Consider the following 20216-nt stretch of genomic DNA (forward strand, 5'->3'; position numbering starts at 1 on the left):
ACTCGGGGGATCACTGTAAATATAATTTATGTAATAGTAAATAAGCACCATTAGATTTCTACTACAGGCAAGTCACAAAAATGTCCAACTTTTATTTTAATGTTCTCCCCCCCCTTTATGTGTGAGTTTAATTGTTTGTATTTTGTGTGTTTAAATAAAGTTTATTTTTATTTTAAAAAAGGAAAATAGAAAAGTCATATGTCTTCATGGTATTAATTCTATAATGATTGAATACTAGTGATTATGCTGTTAGGTAACTACGGCAAAAATTCAAGAAATAGAAAATCATTGAATGACTTTAGGCCAGTTATTCTGTCAATCCAACCTACTTCACAAATTTAATGCTGGAGAAATAAAATGAAGAGAAATCCCCCATGTAATTCTTAACTCTTAGAAGAAACACAGAACATAATTGTAACACATAATACAAAGCAATGTTTGGTTTTGGACTTTGAAAGTATAAATATAGTGAGATGAAGAGGGTATTTCATGTAAATGTCTAAAAAAATAGTTGTCAATTGATAGTAGCTGATACAAAGTAACTAATTTAAGATTAAAACATTTCTGCATGATTTCTATTTCATTATCTGGTTTGCTGATGTGCAGTGCAGTTGGAATAGGTAATAAAACATGAAGTTAATTGTAGCAGCAATAATGAGCAAAAGACAGAATATTAATTTGTAACAGTTTAAGATGAAATAGTGGAATTTATAATGAGAGGCTTTGCTTGAAGGAAAAACAAATAGAGCTGTGAACCAGTGGGAATTTAGTACATTTCATTTTTGCCTTTGGTCCATGATAAATCATCTTCCAACACAACACTGTCATTTCATGCCAACTTTATTTGCACAGGTTTTAATTATTTGCAATGGATGTCCTCATCTTAGAGAACAATTTGGTTAGTGATCTATATGTCATGATTTTCAAACAGATAAAGATTATAGAATGGTTGGCAAATAACCTTCAATAGACTTTTGTTGAAAATATATTAATCTACTTCATTAACTCTTATTGAGCAGATGGCAATTTTTAAAAATCTGGCCTGAATCTTAGCTTATGATTTTGCGGTGATGACTGTCTATTCCATTACCATCTGATAATTATTCCAATGTAGTACATTAATATACATATTTTAATGTGTGAAAGGACAAATGATGGTTTGCAGAAAACCTCTCCTGATGAACATCCACAACTTCTGAAGGCAAGTTGTTCTACTGGTTAATTTGTTTTTGTACAAATTACTGCCAAAATAGCAGCATCATTTGGTAATTAAGACAACTGGAAAGAAAGAAAAATCAAAAATTTATTTTAGCACAGTGTCTGGAAAGTGTCTATTTATTTGCCCCTTAAGGATATAATACACTGCTCAAAAAAATAAAGGGAACACTTAAACAGCATAGTCCAAATAAATCAAACTTCTGTGAAATTGTAACATTTAACTATAACTGTCCATTTAGGAAGCAACACTGATTGACCATCAATTTCACATGCTGTTGTGCACATTCAACTTTATACAGAACAAAGTACTGTATTGAATGAGAATATCTCATTCATTCAGATCTAGGATGTGTTATTTGAGTGTTCCTTTAATTATTTTTTGGGCAGTATATAATCCAGAGCATGATACCATGGTCTTTCGAGACTGAAGGATGCCAATGCAATGCAAGGAAATAATAATAACAAGAAGAAGAAGAAGAAGAAGAAGAAGAAGAAGAAGAAGAAGAAGAAGAAGAAGAAGAAGAAGAAGAAGAAGAAGAAGAAGAAGAAGAAGAAGAAGAAGAAGATTTATTAGATTTGTATGCCGCCCCTCTCCGTGGACAACATAATTGTACAATTAATCCTGATTTAGTTAGAATGCCAGGTCTGGACTCTGAAAATCCAGATACAAATGTGAACACAAGCTTTGCTACCGCATTTGATCATCCGGAGTTCTGTAGCCCGGTCTGCTATGAAATCAGCCTGAGACAAAATATATTTTCAGACGACGGTCTCTAGGACCCAGCAGAAGCGTCGGCAAAAGGGAGATTCAAACACGTCGTAGGTGACCAGGGACCTTCGGACTGCTGCAACCTCAGAGCTGGCGATCGCCATGAGTTTGGAAGCGCTTCGGTATCGCAGGGGATCCCTGCAGATTCTCAACCAGCTTCTGCTGCCCCATCAGACTCTCTATGAGGAAATAAGCAGCGTTCGGCAGGGCTGGGAAGCCATTCGGTCTATGAAGGTGCTTGCAGGGGGTGGGGGACAAGATAGCAATTGCCCAATTCAGTTAAAGAATGTTGCACGTGTATTTCTGAAAAGCACGAGAACCAGAGTCACCGCCACGTAGTACGGAGAGGCGTTGGTGCACGGAGAGTCTCTCAGATTCGGAATATTGATTTATAGGTGAAGCTTTTGCGGAGTTAAAAGTCCCGCAAAGCTAAGAATAAAAGAGAGGGAATATAAGGATTTCAGGCAATAGACAAAAATATATGCTCATATCAGAAAGGGAAAATTGTCTTTCACTGTGTTGAATCAATCCCAATTGGCTCTTATGGGGAGCCAAAATCCGCATTTTCAACCCCAAATGCAGTCTTCACAAAACATGCTCGAATAGAATAGAATTCTTTATTGGCCAAGTGTGATTGGACACACAAGGAATTTGTCTTGGTGTCCAATCACACTTGGCCAATCTAAAGGGAACAAAACACACACCATATTTGGGTTTAATATGACATGCAATAACTGTAAATCTGTTTGCACATGTATGCTTACTATTACCTCACATTCAACTCACATCCTGGGTACCAGATTTAAGCTACAAAAATACCAACTGGTAGAAAACCTGACATTATGATGCTATCTATGAGGACCCAGATTGTTGGGGGCAATAGGCTGACTCTGTAAACCACTTGGGCAGAGTGCTGTAAAGCACTATGAAGCAGTATACAAGTCTAAGTGCTATTGCTATCTACCGTGTTTCCTGGAAAATAAGACACTGTCTTATATTAATTTTTGCTCCAAAAGTTGTGCCTCGTCTTATTTTCGGGGGGTGCCTTATATTTCTCAAATAAGACAAATTCACAGGCAGAAAAGCTGACACCCCCAAAGAAAGTGTACCGTACGGTGCACTGATTACGGTACGGTACCTGTCAGTATGGCACCCCCACACACAAACGACGGCACTTATATGGTACAATAGTATACTCCCGCTATTGCAGCTTCCGGCCACCAGAGGAACTACAGTCTAGGCACTGTAGTGGAGACTGTAATGGCGGTGAGACAGCAGCAGACTGTGTCTGCTGTACTGGACGGTACAAAGCGATGGAAGGGGCCAGCAGGGGATGCCACATTATTACGGTACCGCTATGAACAGCTTTGAATGGTACCGTATGTTTTTCCACCGTACCGTATGTAAACTTGACTACGCCTTATTTTCAGGGGGTGCCTTATATTAGCAAATTCTGCAAAACCTCTGACCAGTGTTCCCTCTAATTTTTTTTGGGGGGGCAGAAAAGTATAGTGTCTGAGCGGCAGTCCCTTTGGGACTGGGCGGCACAGAAATAATAAATAAACAAACAAACAAACAAATAAAAAACCCACCCTGTTTTGCCTCAGAGAATTTCAAAATAAAATACTGTACTGTGTGTCTATAACAGTGAGCTCATAATAGGGCAACCCTATCAATATCAAAATGCCACTTAAATAGCTGAGCTAGTTTCAAACTAGATTTTGATTTTCTTTCTCTCTTCCTTACTCCCATTCTTTTTCTTTCTCTTTTCCTTCCTCTCTTTTTTCTATCTGTTTTTCTATCTCTTCCTCTCTCTCTCCTTCCCTCTCACTCTTTCCCTCTCGGCTTCTGGGCAGGTTTGGAAAACTCTGAGTTGATGATGATTTTTAAGTGAGCGATTGCTCACTGCTCAGCTTAGAGGGAACTATGCCTCTGACATGCCTTACTTTCGGGGTATGTCTTATTTTCAGGGAAACAGGGTAGTGATGGTTCAGAGTTGTGCAATCCCAAATTGCTAGCCTTACATGAAACAATATTCACATATCACACTAGGAAAGATTTACCTGACTTGGTGCCACCTTTGGGAGAAAGGTTTTTTGTCTATTTTTAAAGCATGTGTATCCTGTGTAATGGTTTCAATTATAGTGGCCACCAGGGGGCAGTGGAAAACTAGTTAATTTGAGTGACTAACCACACTTGTATGTTAAATTCAATTTACAGTTACCAAGCATTTACTTAGCGATTGTTCAAAGTTACCAAGATGCTGAAAAAGAAAACTTATTATAAGTTCTTGAACTTTGGGCACCCAAAGTATGGTCATAATTTGGATACTTGGCAACTGGCCTGCACTCCTGTGCTCAAATGATCACCATTTGTGACTGTCTCTATTGGCTACCCACAACAAAAGTCAATGGGAAAGCTGATAAAGAAGGATGCAACTAACTGTGCTGAGTTGCTTATCCCTCTTCTTACTGGCAGCAGCCAATCCCATCCCTGCTGTGTGCTACACCTTACCTGCTTGCCAGTCTCCTTGAGGCTCCCTGGGTCTTGCTTAATGACCAACGATACTTGCTTAACGACAGCAATGGGGATTGCCAGAATTGCTATTGTTAAGCAATGCTGTCACTTTTTACAACTACATCACTAAGCGTTGGAAATTCCAGTCCCAATTACTGTTAACTGAGGACTTACATTTCTCTATGTTAGTGTAATACTGTACAGCGTTTCCCAACCGGTGTGCCGCGGCACAGTAGTGTGCCGCGAGACATGGCCAGGTGTGCCGCGAGAAGCTCCAGCTGGGCGGGGCACTGCCGGCGCCCCTGCCTGAGTGTCGTCCTGTGGATGGTCTTGGGCTTCACAGTCGCTTCTTAGTTCCGTCTCCTCCCACCGCCTGTGTCTCCCGCCGTCGCCTCCCACCAAGCCGTCGCCCGTTGCCGTGGGTTCCTCGAGTGGGAGCTGCCGCTTCCCTCCGTCCAGCTCAGCCACGCTGCCGTAGAAAGCACAGAGGTTATTGCCACCCCTTCTGCCTCCACTCAGGGAGCCACCGTGGTCACCGCGCCTTTTCCTCTCGCTCAGCTCAACCACGATGGCTGCCTGAGTGGAGGCAGAGGCGGCGGCAATAACCTCTTGGCGGAGGGGAAGCGCTGACAGGCTCTCCTCCTTCCCCACCCCCGCACTTCTCTCCTGCCCTGGCTTTTGCTTCGCCCCATGATTTCCCCGCAATTTCATCCAGGCCACCTCTTGCCTCCTTTTCAACTGCGGGGAAATCTGCCGGCGAAGGAAAAGCCAGGGCGGGAGAGAAGCGCGGGGGTGGGGAAGGAGGAGAGCCCGTCAGCGCTTCCCCTCCGCCAAGCTGCCTGCTTGTCCTCGCGCCTCGTTGCTACCTCCTGCCTTTTTCCAGGGGCCTTTGGAAGGTACCCAGGGAAGGGGGGGGATTGGGGGTGGCTTCAGCGGCTTCTCGTCCTCCTCATCGGGCTGCTAACGCCCGCCCAGCCCCTCTTGCATGCAGCTGAGGCAGGATTTGGAATGTTGGGGGTGTGTGCGTGCGGGCTCCGCATCCCCCTGCCACCCGGAACATTTAAAATAAGAAAAACCTTCGCCGGCCTCCGCAGAGAAGAAAGGGAGAGAGAGAAAGAGAGAGAGAGCAAGAGAGACATAGCAAGAGAGGCAGAGAGAGAGCGAGAGAGAGCAAGAGAGACATAGCAAGAGAGGCAGAGAGAGAGAGAGAGAGAGAAAGAGAAAGAGAGAGAAAGAAAGAGCTAGCAAGAGAGAGAGAAAGAAAGAGAGACAGAGAAAAAGAAAGAGAGACAGAGAGAGAGAGAAAGAGATAGCAAGAGAGAGAGAAAGAGAGAGAAAAAGAGAGAGAATGAAAGAGAGATAGCAAGAGAGGCAGAGAGAGCAAGGGAGAGAGAAAGACATATAGGGAGGGAAGGAGGGAGAGAGAAAGAGAGCAAAAGAGAGAGGAAGAAAGAAAGAGGGATGGAGAAAGAGAAAGAAGGGAAGGAAGGAAGAGAGAGAAAGAGTGAGGGAGAAATAGAGCGAAATGGAGGAAGATTTTTTTTTTGTCAAAACTTTTCTTTAGCCCCCCCCCCCCCTTTCAGTGTTCCCCAGGATTTTGAAAATGTGAATAATGTGCCGCGGCTCAAAAAAGGTTGGGAAACACTGGTGTAATAGGTGAACTATGTCTTCATAATAGGTTGGTCTTTGAAAAGTCACTTATATTTGGCCAGTGGAAAGATATTTCATTAAACGTCACAAATATTTCCAAGAAAAATAGTTTTTCAATAATCTAACTGGAGGTACTAGCTACCCCAGAACCAGGATAGACAAGGACTAAAAAAAAAGGTTACAGATTCTTATTTACTCAGATAAACTATAGAAACATAGAAGATTGATGGCAGAAAAAGACCACATGGTCCTTCTAGTCTGCCCTTATACTATTTCCTGTATTTTATTTTAGGATGGGATATATGTTTACCCCAGGCATGTTTAAATTCAGTTACTGTGGATTTACCAACCATGTCTGCTGGAAGTTTGTTACAGGCATTTGGCACAAGTATTTGTTTCAAACTATGACTTAGTAGAATTAAATTATTAGTTGTGATGTTGGGATTTGGGAATCATGTTTCTGTGCAGTTTATCTCACTAAATATTTCCCGAAAGAAATATTTAATATCATCTCAAGTCAGGCTTTTCCACTGGAAATTATTGAAAGGTTGATTTTAATTTGGCTAGATTTAGCAGTGTTTTATTTATTTATAAAACAAATTTTACATGCCAGCTACTCTTCTGATTCTAGGCATCTTACAACACAAAATATAATCTTAATAAAGTGGTAAAATATATTTACTGATTATAATTATATGTCATAAAGGATTTTTTTTTACTCCTAGTGACCACATAGATAGGTGTCCTTCATTATGAACTACCTGTTCTTTCAAGTCTTCTAATAGTGTACTAATTGCCATTGCAACTGAATAATACAGTACTACTGTGAATACATTTTTAAAACCAGGAAAATACTGTATATAAATGAACCTATCGCTGCAATAAAAAATATTTATTTCTATCCCATTTTTAATTGCAATGTTGGAATGTTCTTTTTCTACTAAAGTCTTGGCCTTCCTGATTTCTTCCAGGATAAATATCTGGAAACTCTGTCCCTAGGTCAAACAAATTCCTCATAAGAAAAAGATGGATTGTATTGTATTGTACAATCCTCTTTAACCTATTATTTTCTTCAAACCTTACTAATCTAATTAATTTATAGGACATGCAAATTACAAAAATTAGGTTTGTTCAATAACTGTGAACAAAGCATATCATAATTTTATCCAAATACTTGACTCCTTTAATATTTCCATCTGGTTCATGTCTGATCTTCAGGTATAATAGAAAATCACTCTGTTTCACCTTCTATGTTAGCAGCCTGTCAAATTATGATCTTATCTCTCCGTTTCTCTTTTAAACCTAAATATAGCCAGTCCTTCTAAGTGTTCTTAGTAGGACTTAATTTCCATCAGGTCATTTTTCTAGACGTTTGAAGTTGTCGTTTTAAAACTCGGATCAGCTTATTCCAAATAATCTTTTCCATTACTTCAGGAACATTTCAGTATTTATAAACAGTTTTAACCTTGTATACTGTACTTGATATGTTGATTTATTTTTAATATGATTGTTTGACAGATTTATTGTTTTTATTCCTTTTTTGTTGTACATTACCACACTCACTTCTTGTGAAAGGGGTGGCCATATACATTTGATAAATAAATAGATAAATAATGCATATAGACTACATAATACATGCTATATACATATGCAGAATTATTCAATATTGCATACTCCCAGGATAATTAATGAAATGGTCATTAATCCACAGAATTTTCTATGGCAGATTTGAAAATATGTATTCGCTAGTTCTTACTTCCATGGGTAAAGCAAAATGGCTGAGCTTATATACAATAGGTGACCATCTGTTCCCCCTCATAAATACTAAAGAAGCTGTTTCCTGTACCAGCTGATGTTTCTATCTTTAAAAGCAATCCTACATAGTGTCTAGTTTTCTATTGAAATCTACATAGAATGTGTTAGAGTATAATTTCCATCTTGTAAACCATACATTGATGGGTAACAATGTGATTATTATCACCTACCTTGTTTCCTATGAGGCGTTCCATCCTTCCTTATTTTTATTTTGTGGTAGATTTTATTAATTAAAAATATATCTATTAATTAAATATCTAAATATCTATTAATTAAAAAATATAAAATGAAAAACTGACACAGCAGCATTTTTAAAAAATTTGCAGTCATGCTTTTAGATCTCGTATAGATTCCATTGCCTCATTGGAAAACGTTTTAAGCAGTGGATATTGAAGGCAGGACATAAGAAGTATTCTTATTTATGTGGAGAAAATATCAAATGTAAACTGGAAGCCTAAGGAGCAAAAAGCATGCTGAGAGATTGAAACGATATCAAGGAGCAAGTTTACTCTTTGGCCTTCTAGTAAATACAACTTTGTGATGCTCATTTATTTATTTATTATTTATTTATTATTTAGATTTGTATGCCGCCCCTCTCCGCGAACTCGGGGCGGCTCACAACAAAAAATATAAACAATCGTACAAATCCAAATAAATTCAATAAATTTAAGTATTTAAAATAGTTTTAAAAAGAACCCCACTATATTAACAAGCACACACACAAACATACCATACATAAATTGTACGTGGCCGGGGGAGGTGTTTCAGTTCCCCCATGCCTGACGACAAAGGTGGGTTTTAAGAGCTTTACGGAAGGCAGGGAGAGGAATAGTCAAAGCTGTACTTGAACAGCCATTGTATGAGAATAGCCATTAGGTGTTAGCATTCTAAATATGCTTGCTGTCGCTTCCCCCCCTCTATGTACAGTGTCTTCTACCTCGTTCTATTCATGTGGATATGAAGTTCACCGCTTTCTATGTGTGTTCTCTTAAACTGAAAATAAATATCTCCTCTTAGGTGCGAGGTGCTCCAGCCATTGCCATTGTAGGCTGTCTGAGTTTGGCAGTGGAATTGCATAATAAAGGAAAGGAAGAGCTGAGTCTGGGTAACCTGGAGATGTTTGTTTTGGACTCACTAAGCCACTTAATAAGTGCCAGACCTACTGCTGTCAACATGGCCCGGGCTGCTAAGGAGTTGGGACATTTTGTCCAGCAGGAGGCCAAACGTGAAGGGACTACTCCAGAGAGTTTACGAGAAAGGTGAGGGTTCAAGAGACCATAACTTCTTTCTTCTCCCAAAGTGTAAGCCAGTGTTTTTCAACCAGTGTGCCGTGGCACACTAGTGTGCCGCGAAACATGGTCAGGTGTGCCGCGAAGAAGGAAGCTCAGGTTCCGGTCTCACAACTTTTTGCTGAGAGAGAGAGAGTGAGAGTGAGTGATAAAGAGAGAGAAAGCAACAGAGATAGAAAGAGAGAGAAATAAAGCAAGAAAGATAGAAAGAGAGAGAGAAAGAGAGTGAGAGAGAGAGAGAGAAAGCAAGAGAAAGAAAAGAGAGAAACAGAGAGAAAGCAAGAGTGAGAGAGAGATAAAGCAAGAGAGAGAGAAAGAAAGCAAGAGAGAGAGAGAAAATGAGAGGAAGGGAGAGAGAAATGAGCAAAAAGGGGAGGAAAAAGGAGAAATGAGAAAATGATTGAGACAGAGAATGAGAGGAGAGAGAGAAACAAAAGAGAGAGAAGTGACTCTTGATTTAAAGCATATGATAAAAAGCACCCAAAGAATAAGAGAGAAAAACCCCCCAGCCCTCACCTGTTTTTGGAAATGGTTTAAGAGTGTGTATACACACACAAGGGTGGGGAGGAGATGGATGGAAAAAGAGAGGAGAGTGTCTTAGGGTGTCATTTTGTGTCATTTTGGTTGGTGGTGTGCCCCAGGATTTTAAAACGTAAAAAATGTGCCGCGGCTCAAAAAAGGTTGAAAATCACTGGTGTAAGCAAGAAAAATGAAAGCTTGTGTAACCTCTTATTGTAGTGTGATCAACTGGGCAGAAGCACTGCTGGACAAAGACCTGGAAGACAACAAAAGCATTGGGGAACATGGAGCTTGCCATCTCTTGCAACGGGTAGGGGAGGACAAAGTGAGAGTCCTGACTCACTGCAATACTGGGTCATTGGCCACTGCTGGTTATGGCACTGCACTTGGTAAGTGGCATCTCTCTGCATTCAAGAAGCGTTACCATTTCTGTCCTTTGTGACTTAAGGCCAGGGGTGGGCTACTGCCCGGATGGGGGGGGGAAACACAGTGGGATAGTGAAAATGGAGCTCCACCCCAGAGCACCCAATTTGTACTGAAAGACATTGAAAGAAAATGCAGGGCATCCTAGATAAGCCACGCCCACAGTGTGGTAGTAAAATTTTTGGTAGCCCTTCACTGCATAAGGATAAGAGATTATGGTAATACTGTTAGTCCTTGATTTACAACTGTAGTTGGGACCAGAATTTTCATCGCTAAGCAAGATGGTTGAAAATTGCTAGGCCTTGGATGCTTCTGGATTGACAGGATGAGCCAATTATAAGCAGTTATCCAGGAGATGTCTAAATGTGTTAATAGTGCACATTCTTTGGGGGTTTTTATGTTATTTTATGTAATGAAATATGTTATAAAATTACATATAATTTTATCACTTTGTGTCATATGGTATACCTAAAAAGAGCCTCGGTGGTGCAGGGCTTAGAGTGTAGTACTGCAAGCTACTTCTGCTGATCACCGGTTGCCAGCAGTTTGGCAGATCGAATCTCAGTAGGCTCAAGGTTGTCTCATCCTTCCATCCTTCCAAGGTCGGTAAAATGAGGGCCCAGATTGTTGGGGGCAATATGCTTACTCTCTGTAAACCCCTTAGACAGGGCTGTAAAGCACTGTGAAGCGGTATATAAGTCTAAATGCTACTTCTTATTATATTTGTTATTATTAATGTTAATAATGAAAAGATTAAGGGATGACAGATAATGAAAGGGATGTTAGAGTCACTGAAGCAGGGGTGGGCTCCACTTACCTTCATTACCAATTCGTATTGCGATATTTCACGCATGTGCGTCCTGCCATGCAATTTCACTTCCGCATATACTCAGAAGGTGGATTTGGCCCAAAACACAGCTGAGGAGATGATCAGCTATGCCTCGGGCAAAGAAATAAAGGTCAGTATTAACCCAGGGACGGGCGGGAGGGCTTTTTTCAAAGCATACAATGAGGAGAAGCCATCCAAACACAAGAAAATTTGGTAAAAATTGAGGAACAAAGATGGCAGTATGCACAGACCGGCACCATCAGAATTGGATCCATGACGTCAATGTTACATCACCAGCAGGTCACTAATGGTTTGGGCAATCTGGTCTGAACTTGGAGGAACACACTGAAGTAGTCAGTGTGAACTAGAGGACAGGAAGGCCTAGAGAAACATTGTCTATGAGGTCATGATGGGTCGGACACGACTTCACAACTAACAACAACATTTTATTTGTGATGTTTCTGACACAAATAAACAAGCAAGGAAGATAGTTAACTGAGCTGGCCCAATTTTATGACCTTTTTTGGTCATGGTTGTTAATAAAATCACTACAGTTCTTAAAAGAGTCGTGTTGCTAAAGGAATCTAGATTTCTTTTTCTGACTGGAAAGGTTGCAAATAATTATTGTATGATCCTAGGGTGCTGCAACCTTGTAAATATATATCAGTTGCCAAGCATCTGAATTTTGATCATGTAGCCATGGGGATGCTGTAGACGTAAGTGCAAGTGCTGTGGGCGTAAGTGCAACTACTGGTTGTAAGAGATGTCACCACTTATAACCACCTTCCTCAGTGTTCTAGGTTTGTTAGGATTTCAGCTCTCAACATCTGAATGGAGACTCCAGATTGCTTGGTATATTGACAGCCTTTTATATGGTCTTGTCATTTTGACTTGTTTGTAACATTGTTTTACAGGTATCATTCGCTCGCTACATGCCATGGGTCATCTGGAGCATGTTTACTGCACTGAAACACGGCCATACAATCAGGGGGCCCGTCTGACTGCTTATGAATTAGTATATGAACAGGTGCCTTCGACACTCATTGCTGATAGCATGGCCTCCTTGGCAATGAAAGAAAAAAAGATATCAGGTAGATGTCTTGATCTCGTCTTCTTTTCCTGCAATATTGCTGTCCTTTCTAAATTCCATGTTAGGACACGGGCACACGTGAGTCAATGGCTAGCCAAGAGTCCAAGAGGTCAAGTTGACCTCAAGTTGTTAAGGAAGATGCTGTTCAGGTCACTTAGCAATACTGATTTCTTGGTATTGGGCATTCTATTTAGTTGGATAATAAGCAAATCTAAAATTCACTAAAAGCTTAGTTCCAGCCTTCATAATTTCTTGATACAATTGGCAGCATTAATCATATGCAAACATGGGAAGAAAAATCTTATTGGAAGGAAGAACATATGGCTAATGTTTGTTATGTAGGAGTCTCAGTTTGAATCTCTAACCTTCACTTAAAAGGATTTCAGATGAAAGGACAGAGAAAACCATCCTTGAAATTCTGGGCGGGTTGCTGCTACTAGGAATATAAAAATACAGTGGTATCTCATCTTACGAACACCTCTTCTAACGAACTTTTCAAGATACGAACCTGGTGTTTAAGATTTTTTTGCCTCTTCTTCCGAACTATTTTCACCTTACGAACCCAAGCAGCTGCTGCTGGGATGAAGGGGTTTCTTTCCCCCCCTTTTTTTGAAGAAAGAAAAGGGAGGGGCAGCTTGGAGGGGGAAAGACTTTGCAGAGAACAGCCACAGGCACTGAAAGAGTGTCTTTTGAAGAAAGAAAAGGGAGGGGCGCCCCCCTTGCCTTTCTTCCTTCCCACTCACCCTTTAGCCTAGCCTTGCTTCTTCCACCTGCCCCCTTTAGCTGCTCCTCCCTGCCCTCTGTTCGCCTCCCTTCTAAAGTTTGGGATTTTCTTGAAGGATTTGCACGCATTATTTGCTTTTACATTGATTCCTATGGGAAACACTGTTTCATCTTACGAACTTTTCACCTTACGAACCTCCTCCTGGAACCAATTAAGTTCGTATGATGAGGTACCACTGTATATGGCTTGGTTCTGAGAAAGGCAGAGATTTGTTTTCTATATGCGGATTATATTATTAATTATATTAATTATATTATATTATATTAATTATATTTTCTTACTGAATAACCTAGTACAGTGATGGGAAACATCGCTGGTGCATGCGTTGGGGGCGGTCCAGAAAAACAAAACTTCTGGGTTTGATTGCACATGTGCGCCTAAAGATCAGCTGCCTTGGGTGCATGTCCAGGCCGTGTTTTGGCACAGCCACGCATGTGATGGGACCGTATTCTAGAAAAGCCAAACTTCCAGGTTCTAGCCCACATTCACACCCAACAATTGGCCGGCATACATGCATGCGCCAATTTTCAGCACTGCTGCATGCAAGAAGGATAGTTGACCATTGCATGCGCATGTGTGCCACTTTGGGCATGTGTGTCATAGGTTTGCCATTACGGGCTTAGTACATGCAACATTCCAAGCCATCATCTGACCTAAGTTTTAACATATATATTGTGTGAACCCATCTGATAGGGATTAAATCAACAAGCCTTACTTAAACCATGGCTTCAATCCAATTTATAACCAAAATTTCTACAGTCCCAATGAACTCTAGGACAGTGTTGGTGAACCTTTTTAGGCACCGAGTGCCGAAATGTGAATGTGTGCGTGCACGGGGGTGGGGGGTGGGGGAGAGTGCCAGAAACCGAAATAGCAGCTGCCTAGCGTGCATGTACATGCTGGAAAATTAAGCTTACAGTTTCCGGCATGCACATGCACTCCGGTCACCTGGTCTTTTAGTTTCTGGTGTACATGTGTATGTGAAGACCTGCTGGTCGCCACGCATGTATGTGCCGGAAACCAGGAGCTCAGCTTCCCAGTGTGCACTTCTGGCACTGACTAATTTGGGACATACAGATTTTAGCATTAGGTTTTAATTGCCATTGTCCTTATATTTTTAATCCAGCTGTCATTGTGGGAGCAGACAGAGTTGTTGCTAATGGAGACACAGCCAATAAAGTTGGTACTTATCAGCTGGCAATTGCTGCAAGATACCATGGGATTCCCTTCTACGTGGCAGCACCCAGCACTTCCTGTGACCTGCAATTAAAACACGGAGGGCAGATCATTATTGAAGAGCGGCCAAGCCAGGAACTGACAGACATCAATGCTATACGAATTGCAGCACCAGGTAGTACAGTATAACATTAGAAGGTTATATGTAAACAAATGTGGTATGTAAAGAAAGGAGACATGATATAATATTAATATGTTTAGTGGCCTAACAGTGGATAGCCCAGTTTATATTTATTTATTTTTATTTATTTATTCATTTGTCCAATACACAAATCCATAGGAAGAAAAATAGACATGTGATAATATAAAAGAGGGTGAAAGTGAACTTAGAGGAGAGGATATATGAAAGGAAGGGAATATATAAGATAGGTGATAGAAAGGAAAGACAATTGGACAGGGGACGAAAGGCATTCCAGTGCACTTATGTACGCCCCTTACTGGCCTATATAAATCTAGATGATGTATATATTTTGAGTAAGTTGTCATTGATCAAGAAAATGTATTCTGACTTGAATCTCCTTGGATACACGACAGTGTAGTAAGCTGTTATCTACTTTTTGAAGAATGACAATTGATTATGGAAATTTAGTCCACAGTTTCTTGAAGGACATCAAGTGGCCTACCATTGTCTGTATATATTTTTTTAAAATTTGGAAGCATCTAGCTATCCTTTTTCCATCTAATCTTTTCAGAGATGTCTGTTTCCATTTTTTAAAACAGACATAACATTTACCATTAATGAAATAACTAAATCTTTTACATAACACTAATGGAACAGTACATACATATTCTTTCTTCCTAGGTATTGGTGTTTGGAATCCAGCCTTTGATGTCACCCCTCATGAATTGATAACTGGTGGTATTGTCACAGAGTTTGGGGTCTTTCCTCCTGCTGAACTTCAAGCAGCCCTGACACGGAAAGTGTTTAAAATATGAAGAACCTGAGTTACATTGTTTCCAGATGTGTGAATCTAATCTTCAACAATTATTACTAGGCATTCTTTCCCTAATCTGTAATCTTTCCCGATGTTTGGGATGCAGAATTTTGTACAACTGAAAGGTATAGTTCCAGTACCTATGAATACCACTGGGGTTTGGGGGAAATCGTACTAGAAACTTTTGAATTTGTTGGGAATGCTTGATATTTCTGCAATTTTGTTACTGAATGTTCACTTGCAAATTAAGCAAATTAAATAATGTTTGCTTATTGAGTTTTGTCTACTTTGGCTTTGTGAGGGTTACTTGGTTTTGGAATTTTTGACTCATAGTATGACATACTTTTTCTTTGACTTCAAGTGGTTTTCTTAAAAAAAATATGTATAGAATAATTCATTATCTGAATCATTTTTCATTTATTGCTTAGATCGTTTTACTCTGTATTCACCGCCCTGGTGGCACAATGGTTAGAATGCAGTATTGCAGGCTAACTGCTCACAATCTGGAGTTTGAGTCCTAACAGGGGTTCAAAGTTGAGTCAGTCTTCAGAGGTCTGTAAAATGAGGACCCAGATGTTGGAATCAAGCAATATGCTGATGTTATAAATTACTCAGAAAGTGTTCTAAACCACTGCGAAGCAATATGTAAGTCTAAGTACTGTTGCTATTGCTAATGCACCATTTAAAAACTTTTCTTAAGGTCCTTTGCTGTTGTATTTTACATTATTTTAATCTTATGACAACAGGTTTTCTGCGGCATTGCCTTCCAATGTAGGAATTTTATAGCAGAACTTATTTTGCCATACATTTTATGTAAACCTAATCTTGATAGATATAAAAGTATGACCTTCTACTGTGGAAGAAGCAGGGAAATCCAGAGATGATAGCCTGACATAATAAGGTTCATGGCAGAGGTCACCTTTGGTTTACCTCTGCTTTACTTTCAGTATGGTAACTGTTTAGGATCAATGCACATGGCAAATATAATGTGAATGTATGACATGACATTTAAGTTCCTTCTTGCAAGCTGATTCTTTATAAGAACATTTGTTTTCATGTTTTGTTTTCATGTTTTGTTCTTTAGACAAAATTCATTCCTCACAGCAGGCCATGTATTTGTCATTATTTTTCATCGGAATAAGATGAAATTTCACAACATGCTATTTTGAAATAAAAATTGGGTGCAAAAGGAGAAAGATAAAACTTCAGTTCAGTAGAATGGGATAAAATTTCTACAGTAACAAATAAAAATTAAAAACATAGGCAGGAATTGTTTTGAATGAATATGGTTTAATTACAAAAGTATGTGATGAGAATATAAGTTTATTGAAGTGAACTGAATAATTGAAAATTGAAATTCAACACACACATATACACACATGAAAAAATGAATGGGCTGAAAGAAAGAGAAAGATTTAAAATATAATGATTCTCAAAATCAAAATGAGAAGAAAGAATTACAAAAAAATCTATATTGGCTCAGGTAGCAATGTGAGACTAGGCAAAAATACTCAGATGATGCAGAAATACGAAGAGGGGTGAAACAGGGCTGTATTCTGTATTCTTTGCTGTTGTTTGATATCTACTCTCAGTCAATTTTCAATGAAGCACTGGAAAACATTGATGCTGGACTCAAAGTAAATGGTTTTCAGACCAACAATTTAAGATATGCTGATGATACAGTTCTGCTTGCCAGTAAGCATGAAGACCTTCATCTCCTCATCAACAGAATCTCTGAAATATCTGAAAAATATGGTTTGAAGCTTAATACATCAAAAACCAAGATCATGGTTGTCAGCAAACAACCATCAACGACCTTTGCGACCTCATCACAAGCAACTGTGTTCTTTTTGCAGACGATGTAAAACTCTTCAACACCACTGATAACATAACTACCCTACAAAAAGACCTAGACTCAGTTTCTGACTGGTCCAATACATGGCAACTCCAAATCTGAACCAGCAAATGCTCTGTCCTACACATCGGCAAAAAGAATCAGAACTTCAAATACAAACTTAATAAACAAATTATCACAGATAATCCCCACTCGGTCAAGGATCTCGGGATACTAATAACTAAAGATCTAAATTCCAAAGCCCACTGCAACAACATCGCTAAGAAGGCCTCAAGAGTTGTTAATCTAATCCTACGTAGCTTCTGCTCTGGAAATCTCACACTACTTACCAGAGCTTACAAAACTTTCGCCAGACCCATCCTCGAATACAGCTCATCTGTTTGGAACCCATATCGTACCTCAGACATTAACACCCTTGAAAATGTTCAAAGATACTTCACAAGAAGAGCCCTTCATTCCTCCACTCGAAACAGAATACCCTACGAAACTAGACTTACAATCCTGGGTCTTGAAAGCTTAGAACTACGACGCCTTAAACATGATCTAAGTATTGCCCACAAGATCATATGTTCAGCTTCAACCACAACAACACAAGAGCATACAACAGATTCAAGCTTAACATTAACCGCTCCAAACTTGACTGTAAAAAATATGACTTTAGTAATCGGGTTGTTGAAACGTGGAACTCATTACCGGACTCCGTAGTATCATCTCCTAACCCCCAACATTTTTCCCTTAGACTATCCACGGTTGGCCTCTCCAGATTCCTAAGAGGTCAGTAAGGGGCATACATAAGCGCACTAGAGTGCCTTCCATCCCCTCTCCTATAGTCTCTCCTATATCTCGTATTTTTTTCTACTATATCCTCTATAACCTTCATTATGTATTATTGTGTATTGGACAAACTAAATAAATAATAAATAAATAAATAAAATAAATTAATTTACCACCAATAAATTTGGAAGGAATACCAATAGAAAAAGTTGAAAGGATCACGTACCTCAGTTTTAATTTACATGAAACCTGGGACATGATCAATGAAGTAAAGACAAGGATAGAGAAAGCTCAAACAACATTTTTCAAAGTGAAAAAGTTCTTCTGCAGTCACAACAAAAGCCTAAGACTGAAAATCAGGCTTGTCAGATGTTACATCTTTTCTAGCGTGCTCTACGGAGTAGAGAGTTAGTCTCTGACAGAAGACCACTTGAAGAAACAGGGAACATTTGAATGTGGATTTACCAATGGCTGTTATGTATAAACTGGGTTAACAAAATCATAAATGAGGAGATGATAAGCCATCTGGGAAATCAAAGAGAAATCATCAGTCATTAAAAAGAGAAAGAATATTTTGGACATGTGATCTGACACCCAGAAAAATATGGCTTCCTTCACTTAACTCTCCAGGGAAAGATTGAAGGGAAATGAGATCCAGGAAGAAGAAAACCATAATGGCTTAAAAGCCAAAGGGACTGGTTTGGACAAAAATCAGCAGCACTTTTTCATACAGCTGTTGACAAAAACAGGATTGCCAATGTGATCACCAACCGCACGAATCCCAGCGTCCGATTAGGTACCACAGAGTTGGCCTTCTCCGGGTCCCGTCGACAAAACAATGTCGTTTGGCGGGCCCCAGGGAAAGAGCCTTCTCTGTGGCAGTCCCGGCCCTCTGGAATCAACTCCCCCTGGAGATTAGAACGGCCCCCACCCTCCTTGTGTTTCAGAAATTACTCAAGACCCACCTATATCGCCAGGCATGGGGGAACTGAGACACCTCCCCCAGGCTTTTAGATTTTATGTTTGGTATGCATGTGTTGTATGGTTTTAATTTGGGGTTTAAGTTGGGGTTTTATATATACAGTACTTTTTTAAATATTAGATTTGTATTACTATTATATTGTTTTTGTTATTGTTGTGAGCCGCCCCGAGTCTTCGGAGAGGGGCGGCATACAAATCTAATAAATTATTATTATTATTATTATTATTATTATTATTATTAACATCCGATGACAGATATGGCACATGAAGAAGAAGAAAATCAAAAGTCCACAAAATCCTCAGAAAAGAAAAAAGTGATAAATTGAAAGCTCCAAAGGCAGTTTATGACACAACGTATGGACATAGTCAAAGAAATAATAGTTTGCAAGGATAGAAAAGTATGGAGAAGAAATTTTGAATGGTGTTGGTATTAACTAGGTTTAGTTTGATTTCCTTTCATTTTCTCTCTTATTTCTTTTCTGTATTATTTCATATTCTTTTTCTGTACCTATCACTGCTAATCCCCAGAGAAAATTGTGTGATGAGACAAATATGATGCTCATATTTGACTTAATAAGGAGTTATAAACAAAAGCATGAATAAATGTGTATCCGAAATTGCGTTGATCCAGAAACATGACCAAAATAGTTTAATCTCTCTTCTTAGAGCCTTGTAGTCAACCCATCTTTTGTGAACAATGCCGTTAGAAGAATTATTGTGATTATGTATTGAAATGCTTTGAACCTTCAAATATTATGTTCCTTAACTGTTTTAATATAGAAGAATTAATGCTGAAATGAAAATGGACAACCTCATACAGTAAGGAAGGATCTGTGGGGCTCTGTATAGGTATGAGCCACTTCAATTATACAGAATTAAAACAATAGTTCATGCTCTTAAATCTGTTTTTTTAAAGCATTTATATTTCCTAGGGCTTCAGAATCTATATAGGAGATTTTAAATTTGTTACTAATCATTTTCCAAAAGTATAGCTCAAAGGAATCTAAATTTAACTTACTAGGGGGGAAAAGAGGTTATGCTAGCTTTGATTGACTATAATTTTCAGCAGCTGCAGATCTAACCCTATTTTTAAAAAAATGATGCATCAATTAAATGAACTGAATTTGAAGTTATGACTGCTGTAGTACATCTGATCGCTACCTGTGTAAATGTTCTGTATAGTCTGGTTGCGTTTGACTGACCCTAATGATCTTTTATTTCACCAATTCACAGATGGGTTCTTGACGCACTGTGTTCATGAAAAATCCTAATGTGAAAATTTGCTTAAGGTCAGGATAATTTAAATAGGCTGTCAAGAGAAGCTTTTAGAAAACCCAGTGTGTGACTCTAATATGCAGGAATTCTCATTAGGTATGTTTTATATGAAGACATTGATTTTTGGCTCTGTTCCTTCAAGTGGAAAGTTCCTCTTTCATCAGTGTAGATGGTGGGTATATTGAAAATAATTTCTCTCTCTGGATGTTGTAATGCCTATTTAATGGTCTTGTTGGAAAGGTTAAAACCAATTATTG

The 20216-nt window shown here is 39.3% G+C and overlaps 1 protein-coding gene across 1 annotated transcript; it reads left to right on the top strand.

Moving 5' to 3' along the window:
* Positions 1-2016: 2016 nt before the first annotated feature.
* MRI1 (methylthioribose-1-phosphate isomerase 1) lies at positions 2017-15348 on the top strand. Its single transcript, XM_070754068.1, has 6 exons — positions 2017-2221; positions 8987-9228; positions 9997-10166; positions 11944-12120; positions 14030-14254; positions 14942-15348. The coding sequence occupies exons 1-6, from the start codon at positions 2090-2092 to the stop codon at positions 15073-15075; spliced, it is 1080 nt and encodes a 359-aa protein (XP_070610169.1). The 5' UTR covers positions 2017-2089; the 3' UTR covers positions 15076-15348.
* The last annotated feature ends 4868 nt before the right edge of the window (positions 15349-20216 follow it).

The sequence above is a fragment of the Erythrolamprus reginae genome, chromosome 5, assembly GCF_031021105.1.
Source record: "Erythrolamprus reginae isolate rEryReg1 chromosome 5, rEryReg1.hap1, whole genome shotgun sequence".
Lineage (NCBI taxonomy): Eukaryota > Metazoa > Chordata > Lepidosauria > Squamata > Dipsadidae > Erythrolamprus > Erythrolamprus reginae.